We start from the raw sequence: 9186 nt of genomic DNA on the forward strand, positions 1-9186 counted from the left end.
ATGGAATGTTCTACTTCCTATACTATTCAACATATATACAAACGACCAGCCTGAATTCAACAACATACGGTGATTCATCTATGCCTAAGAACTTTTTTATTGCTACACAAGTCAAGAACTTTGCAGCAATAGAAAAACACCTCAATAAAGCTCTTGAGGACCTAACTGAGTACTATAAAAATGGTACCTTAATGCCAGCCCCGGAAAGACTCAAGTATAAACCTCCTGACCAATAAATGGGGAATTGAAACTATTGAATCAAATAACTCGCCATTCTATCTTGGTGCAATTCTAGACATGACCCTCTCCTTCAAACAACATGTGGAGAAGATAAAGAAAAGGCAGTTGAGTAATAACAGTTTGTTGATTAAGTTGGCAAATTCACAGTGCAGGGCTGACCCTGTTATCTAGAAGCAGTGTGCTTTGGCGCTGTGCTATTCAACAGCTGAATACTGTTCTCCCATATGGTACAGGTCTTGCCATGCTCAGAAGGTTTACTCTAAACTCAACAAAGTCTGTTGCATCATCACATATCACCGAAAGCCAACGCCTCTTCCAGCCCTCTACAAGTTTCCAGTAAAGTAGAGAGAAAGAAGAGCAATTGTCTGACAACAGGAACCCTCTCCACTACCACCAAGGGGTGCAGCCAAGACTGAAGTCAAGTAAGACCTTTGTGTCTGACGACTACCTTGGTAATGAATCTCTCAAGACCTATAGATTGAGACGATGGAATAAGACTGATCAACATCACAGTGAATGCATTCATCAGCCAAGTGAAAATCTCCCCAATGGCATATCATTCAGCCGAAAAGACTGGGTTGCACTCAATCGTGCTAGAGGAAAAGTAGGAATTTGCTCAGGTGAGGACTTTCTGAGAGTGCTCAGTGCACTTGTTGAGAGCCTATTTAATCTAAGAATCACATACTTCAAAGTTTGCTGAGAGGTTTACTAAGAGGTCTTTGCTGTTCTGATGACGATCTCGTAGAAGCTGACCCAACTGCCCTCTATTGGCAATTATGGTGGCGTGATAGTATATGATATCATTATAACTAGGAAGACTAAGGTGACTAGATATTTCTCAGCAAGTTTGCAATATATGAGAGATACATCAAAAGTATTTAAGTTAATTCTATTAAATCAGTTACGTTGCAGTACAAAATCTTAGCTTGAAAGACTCAAGAAAATATGGAATTGGAGACATCTAAGTTTTCCAGAAAATATCTGTAAAACAAAATACTATTCATAGCTTTGAAGTTCTAAGTTCTGTTAATTATTTAGGTAAAAAAATAATTATAAAAGCCAAATATCTTGTAATGTTTAGATACTTTATTAAAAGCGCAACAAATGAATTCAGTTCTCTTTTTATTTTATTTTTATTTTTTTTTACGGCAATTAGATTGTTGATGCTATATCAAAGCTCGAAATAATTGCTATGATATATAATGAAATGTCTTCTAGACATATGAATGAAACAGCCAAGAAAATATCTTGATATTTTCCCTAAAAATAACCGAAGTTTTTAGACACAGAAACTGTACAGAGGAAGTGGAGGATCCATTATTGAAATATGTTTTCTTCTTCTTCCTGCTTTCTTTTATATTGTAGAACGAATGTGGAAGAAGGATACAGATCTTATGTCAAAGGATATTTCTAGTGACTTCATCTGGAGATCAGTATCCAGGAAATAAAGACAGAAGGAAAACTAAAACAGAAGGTTATTATGGAAAGTCACAAATAAAATCTAAGGACAAATCTCCAACGCTGATAAGGGAAAACCAGACTGAAACAAATATGGAAATATAATCGGATGTCTCTAGCAGGAAAATTCCAAGACGTTCCCTGATCATAAACCATTTGAACTTTCTTCTTCTTCTTCTTCTTCTTCTTCTTCTTCTTCTTCTGTTTTTCTTTCGTTCCTCATTATTACGCAGTATTCTGGAAGTTTTTATTCCGGATGTAACCAGATTGTGGAATGATCTTAATGTGGCGGTTGGATCGGTGGAACATCAAAAGTTCAAACTTGCTACAAATGTTGTTCTTTGAAACAGATTGATAAGTCTCATTTCATAGTTTATAAACAAATGATCTATTTTAATGTTGTTACTGATCCTTGAATATTTAATATATATATATATATATATATATATATATATATATATATATATATATATATATATATATATATATATATATATATACATATATATATTCGAGAGAGAGAGAGAGAGAGAGAGAGAGAGAGAGAGAGAGAGAGAGAGAGAGACCAAAATCCGTCTGAAATTATAGCATTAGGAGTTAGTGATTCATATGGGAGAATATTAAAGGATAAAATCAAGTTTTCTCACAATAAAGTAATTAAGAAGAAGACAGAATAAGGAAGAATAACGCATTGCAAATATCTAAGAATGATATTAGGGAAAATCGGAAATTCCGGTCAATTTATCTCTAAAGGATATTTCAAAAGATGACGCGTCATCACTCTCGGGGTATATGATGCCCTTGGAATTTTGGAAATAAAAGATACTGTTTAAATCTAACTATCCAGAGTCCAATATTGGCCATTTTATAGAGTAAGGAATTCATAATATATAACACATGATGCATGATTATCTACGGGTATACATGCTCGCATTACATTATAAAGATGAAGAAATAAGCAAGTCACTTTCCATCGCTTGAGGGAGCTGGCAGCTCAAAGTTAATCACGAAACCGGGTAGGTCCCAAGTCCTCCCCTTGTCCGATGCCTTTCGGGAAGCGTCCGGCAACGTTGGAGGCGTTCGCGCTATATAAGAATGACTTTTCTGTGGAAAGACATCCTCACCAACCACACCTACCATTCCATCACCTCAATCACCCGTACCTTCCACATCCTCCACTTCAGTCCCAGCACCTATCATACCACTCACCCCATCCATCATCCCATCATCCACTCTCACCCCATCCACCTCATCCACTTCATCCTCCGAGGTCAAGGCAATTGCCTTTGCCCCTAGGGACCCTAGACAATACTCTTCAACCTACACCATGGAGTAAGAGTTCTGAACTGGAACTCAGCCGGTGTTAGACCAAAGATCTCCTCCCTAATTGCAATATGCAAAACTGAGAATGTAGATGTCATCCTGCTACAAGAAACCAATCTTCCAGCAGGAAAGAAACTAAAAATCCCAGGCTACAATGCCTACATCGCACCACAGATAGGCACAGACAGAGGACTAGCTACATTAGTTAAAACTAGCATACCAACAACAAGGTTACACAACCCTATTCCCTGTGGCACCAACATAGAGACACTAGCAGTAACAATAACATTACTGAATCAAAAAATAGACATATACAACATATACAGAAAATTACATAGGGAGGATACAGGAGAGTTACAACTAACTCAACTCTTTGCTCACACAGAAAGAACACCAACAATTATCTGCGGGGATTTTAATGCACATCACCCCATACTATCATCCCCATCAAGGACAAACCCCTCAGGGGAACACATAGCTTTCGCCCTGGATGAATTTGAGGGAGTCTCCCTCCTAAACACAGGGCAACCTACACACATAAGAGGTGGAAGACTAGATCTGACTTTTGCCACAACAGCCATTAGACACCTAACCAAGTGGCAAGTACACTCAACCCTGATAAGTGATCACTTTGCCACAGTGACAGAATTGGACTTACAACAACTACCTCCAATCCCACCACCCCCACCAAGATGGAACCAGGACCTAGCAGACTGGGTCTGCTTTCAAACAACCATAGAGGAATGGGCAATCAGCTACGCTCCTCCAGAGGACATAGACCAGCTAGAAAAAGACCTAGTTGAGGCCTTTCACAATGCAGCCAACAGAGCTATGCCACTAAAAACAACACAAGGTAGTTACACTTACAAAGACTCCTGGTACTACTGCCCAGAAGTCAGAAGACTAAAAACCAGACTAAACAGAGTCACAAAAATATACAGAAGAAGATCCACAGTAGAAAACAGAGAGCTACTACAAACAGTCAAAACTGAAACAAATGAAAGAATCCATGAAATCAGAATTGAAAAATGGATGGAATGGTGTTCAAGCCTGTCAGGATACACCAATCTAACTCAGCTTTGGAAATGGCTAGGCAGAGTAGCCGGAAAAAAGAGAAAGACACCAATTGCCACACACCCACACCCACATGAGGAGGCTGAAAGAATTGCAACATCCTTTGCAAACAGAACACTGTCAATCAATCTCTCCCCCGAAACCAGAATGCAACAAGAGCAACTGGCACCATCAAGATGGGAAGAGATCAACACAGCCTGCCTTCAGCAGGATGACACAGACACCCCATACACAGTTGAGGAGCTAAGAGCAGTACAAAAGACAGGGAAAGACACTGCACCTGGAGCTGACAAAATCACCTACACAATGATCAAACACATGGGTCCAGCAGGAGAAACTGCATTCCTAAGACTACTAAACAAAACACACCTAGAGCACATAAGGCCTCAAACCTGGAGACAACAAGATACACAGCCAATTCCCAAGCCAAAGGATCCAACAAATCCCAGGCCAATAGCCTTGGTATCCTGTATAGAAAAAACAGGAGAAAAAATGGTCTTAAACAGAATAAAGTACAAAATTGGCCCCCTAAACAAGCAGCTATATGCATATCAGGAGGGAATTGGAACCTCTGAATGCATCACAGATGTATTAAGCTGCATAAATCAGAACAAGGCAACAATAGTCTTCATAGACTTTGAAAAAGCCTTCGAGCTTGCAAGCCCAGTTGCAGTGCTGCAATCAGTAGCCAAAAAAGGAGTCAAAGGACACCTACTAGCATGGACTAAAAACTACATGCTAGGAAGGCAAGCCAGAGTCAAATTTCAAGGAGTGATATCCACATATCATGATTTGGAAAATGGTACGCCACAAGGAGGAATTCTAAGCCCCCTCCTTTTCAACATCCTCATGGAGAATATAGCCTCACTTCAGCTACCTGAAGGAGTTAATATATTTATCTATGCAGATGATGTATGTGTAATAGCTCGAGGGCCAGTCAGGACAATAAAAATGCAAAGAGCACTCAATGCCATCAGCCACAAATCCAATGAGCTTGGACTAAAAATTAACATTGCCAAAACAAAAGCAATGACAATCAAAGCCCCAAACCCCGTACAACCACTCACAATAGGAATGGAACCCCTAGAATGGGTGGACCAATACACATACCTCGGGGTAATAATAGACAAACAGCTCACTTTCAAGCAAGAGATAAAAAATCTCAAGGAAAGAACAAATGCCAGAAATGCAGCTATGAGATATATGTGCAGGCTCAAGGATGGAGCAAATGAACACATCCAAAAGAAATACTATCTAGCCTGTTCCAGATCACTAGTAGACTATGCCGCCCCAACACTCCTGGGACTAACAGATCTACAAACAAGCACAATTGAAGTGATTCAAAACAATGCCATGAGGCTCATGTTGGGTGCCCCAATGTGGACAAGACTTTGCAACCTAAGGTTGGAAACCGGACTACCAACCCTCGAAGACAGAATTGCACTAAGAAATGCAAGCATAGTTGCAAAGATGTTCCTGTCAGACAGAGACTCAATCACCAAAAGACGAGTAAGAGAGGAACTATCCAAACATCCTGAAGTACAAACCCCAGATTCTTATGGCAAGGACCATAGCAATAACATCAAAAGACTTGGCCTTACAGAAACAATCCTACAATTAAAACCTGACACAGCACAAAGTACTATACACATTCCACCATGGAAAAAACAAGTTGCTAAATTCAACTACACCAAACTCCCAAGGGCAAAAGAAAACTGCACAATAGAAGAACTCAGAAACGCAGCAGAAGCAGCAATAACCTCAGTAGAAACAACAGGGGCACAGATCTACTATACTGATGGCACAGTAGATCCTGGAACCCAAACAGCAGGAGCGGCAGTTCACTCCTGCAAGTTCACAGCTTGCTGGAGAACATCCAACAATGTCTCCACCCTGCAGACAGAGCTTGTTGCAATACAGCAAGCATTAAAATACTCTATTGAAAATGAGGAAGGACCAGTAGTCATCCATACTGACTCACGATCCTCAGTGCAGGTCCTACAGCAGGACAAAAACAAAGAAAACAAATCCCTGATAGCGGACATTAAAATCCTCTTACATCAACATAATGAAAGAAACAGACTAGTAACTATAAACTGGATCCCCAGTCACATCGGGATACCAGGGAATGAAAAGGCTGATGAGCTAGCCAAAAGCACCAAACACATTCACAATGTACAGGTGCACATACAGCCTGCACTGCAACAAATCAAAAGCAAAATAAAGACACAGCTCAAGAACAACCTAATCAAGGAACTACATATGAGGATAGAGAATGGCTCTCCCTCTGCAACATGGTACAAATGGGCATCGGAACTAGAACCCCCTCCCATAGACAGATACACCCCAAGAAAACTGGCAGTATGCATACACAGACTCCGGCTGGGTTACAAAGCAAACTGGGAACTCCTAGATGACATCCAGACAAGGTGTGAACACTGTGATGTCATACCACAACAACCTCTCCTGCACTACCTACTAGAATGCAGAGAAACAGCACAGCTACGAGGTGATCTACTTGTAGACATCAACACACCACACGCCATGAAAGAGGCAGCCACACTGGCAAAAGCAATTGTCGAAAGCATAGACACACATGCACAGTTGCTTTCAACACTACCTCCACCAAGGTAAGACCTCCTCATTCCATGCACCATCTCATCCCCTCATTGTAAGGCTCTATTCACATCACCCCCTTTCACTTCTCAACTAATCTACCACTTAAAAATCTCTCTGCAGGGACCCTAGGGAGTAAAGGGTTGGACAACCCCACCTGCACAATTTTTCTCTAATCTTCAAAAGCCTTACACCCCCACTTTTCAAACTACCACTATCCGAGAAATGATGGCCCTCTACCACTACCACCATCATCCTTACCCTATCCACATCTTTCTCTACTAATAAAAACCTTTCAAATTTCCATTAATGCAACTACCTTATAAATTTTTACAGATCACCTACGGGCCAACCAAGGGAAAGGCCCGTGCCAACAACAAGTGTTGGCTTTAATACCCCAACAACAACAACAACAACGTGGAAAGACGAACAGTGTCTTCCAGACTCGAAGATCGATAACACATCCATCCCTTTGTCGCAATGAAATTTGTAAGTTGATGATTTTTTAGTTTTTTCCTGAGATATTCTTAAACATAGCTTTAGATATTTTTTTGTTTTCACTGAATTTATTCCAAATATTTTTTCCTGACTACATATAATTATTTTCTTATTTTGTTGATACTACGAAAAAGTAAATGATGTCAGTAATTTTTAAAGATACGTCAGTTAGATAATTATTTGATTCAATTTTTGTACAGAATCTTTGTTTAGAAAAACACACGAAAATAACGGAAACCTAAAAGTGTCCTAAAATAGTCGGTAATATTCTGTCTATTCTTAGTAGCTTTTTGGATACACATTTGTAAATCATTTCTTATGATATACATATAGTTTAAAATTCTATCAACTTGTTATATTCCTATAATCAATTAGATAACTTTGAAATATAGTTATATTTTTTTCTATTTCCCAAAAGTGCTCGCTATTTGACTGATTATTTAGAGAGCATGAACACTCAGTAAGATTTATTTTGCTTTCCTTAAAATCATACTTACTGTAAATATGTACACATACACACATACAGACATACACACACACACATATATATATATATATATATATATATATATATATATATATATATATATATATATATATATATATATATATATGCGTCAATGGGCGTAGGAGGAGATGATATATATATATATATATATATATATATATATATATATATATATATATATATATATATATATATTTCAAACTTTTACCAGCTTCTGTCAATTTCTCCCCTCTATCACCAATCAGTAGAGTACTGACATCAGCCACTACTCCTTTTCTTATCACTCATCTTATATCTTTATTGCTAATCTTTATATCATTGAATATATGTATCAATAGTATATGATATATGTGATTGAGTGTACAGTGAGTCACATGAATTCCTGGCAAACATCACTCTGAGGAAATGTACCTTGTCGCACCCTTACTGCCAAGCGAGTTACTGCGTAATAGCCCCAACCATCCCCTAACTGTTAGGTTAGTCATCTCGCAGTTAGGGTTTGATAAGATGCACTTCTTCGGAGAGAGGTGTGACAGGAATTCCTGTGTCCAACTGTACCTGTGTAAAGAACTAAATTAGTAACTGAAAGTAAATGAAGCCTTCTTTTAATTCCCAGGTTCATCTCTGTCTCGTCGTGATGGTCGGCTTGGCCTTCGTAGGCCTATCGATGGCCATGCCCGATCCCTATGCTCTGGCGGATCCAGAGGCTGATCCTCATCGTGGTTATGGTGGCTTTGGCGGCTTTGGTGGTGGCTTCGGAGGTGGATTTAGGCCTGGTGGCTTCGGAGGTGGATTTAGGCCTGGCGGCTTCGGAGGTGGATTTAGGCCCGGTGGCTTTGGAGGAGGATTCCATAGGCCATATGGACACTTTGGTTAGTTCTGGTCACAAGGCTCCACTGATTCTCTCTCTTGAACAATCAATCAAACACACCACCCAAAAAACAATTCACTAAATCCAATTGAATTGTTGTAACAGGAAGAGAAGAGATCAATATTGTATTTTCAAATGAATAAATAGTTGAAGTTTCCAACCTGTTTTTCTTAATCATCTTGACAACATTGATTATGTAATATCTGTCAGCAAAACACTGAACATACTTATGATGACTTGAAAAAGACTATGGCAATATCATTTAAATGTTATTCATTTACTGGTAAGATTTACATGATTAATGAACTTTCATCATGACTGGTAAGTTATACAAATAATGTTAGTATATTTTCATAATAACTCAAAATTATATATATGGTCACATAAAAAAATTATGCAGGAAGGTTTTGGGCAGAGTCCCGTCTGTAAACAGATACATGCTGTATGGCTATTTCAAACTTATGAATCTTTAGAATGATTTTGCATCAAATATTCTACATCGGAAAAGTAGAAAAAATTCTCACTTTTTATGGAGAAAAAATAAAATCGCCTTTCTGCTTACATGAAAATGATTTCACTTGCTTATCCTAAACTGCTA

At 38.8% G+C, this 9186-nt stretch overlaps 1 protein-coding gene across 1 annotated transcript; it reads left to right on the plus strand.

Moving 5' to 3' along the window:
* The first annotated feature begins 7063 nt into the window (after window positions 1–7063).
* LOC137624862 (H/ACA ribonucleoprotein complex subunit 1-like) lies at window positions 7064–8726 on the plus strand. The gene is made up of 2 exons (XM_068355813.1): window positions 7064–7200; window positions 8334–8726. The coding sequence occupies exons 1-2, from the start codon at window positions 7192–7194 to the stop codon at window positions 8592–8594; spliced, it is 270 nt and encodes an 89-aa protein (XP_068211914.1). The 5' UTR covers window positions 7064–7191; the 3' UTR covers window positions 8595–8726.
* The last annotated feature ends 460 nt before the right edge of the window (window positions 8727–9186 follow it).

The sequence above is a fragment of the Palaemon carinicauda genome, chromosome 31 (assembly GCF_036898095.1).
Source record: "Palaemon carinicauda isolate YSFRI2023 chromosome 31, ASM3689809v2, whole genome shotgun sequence".
Lineage (NCBI taxonomy): Eukaryota > Metazoa > Arthropoda > Malacostraca > Decapoda > Palaemonidae > Palaemon > Palaemon carinicauda.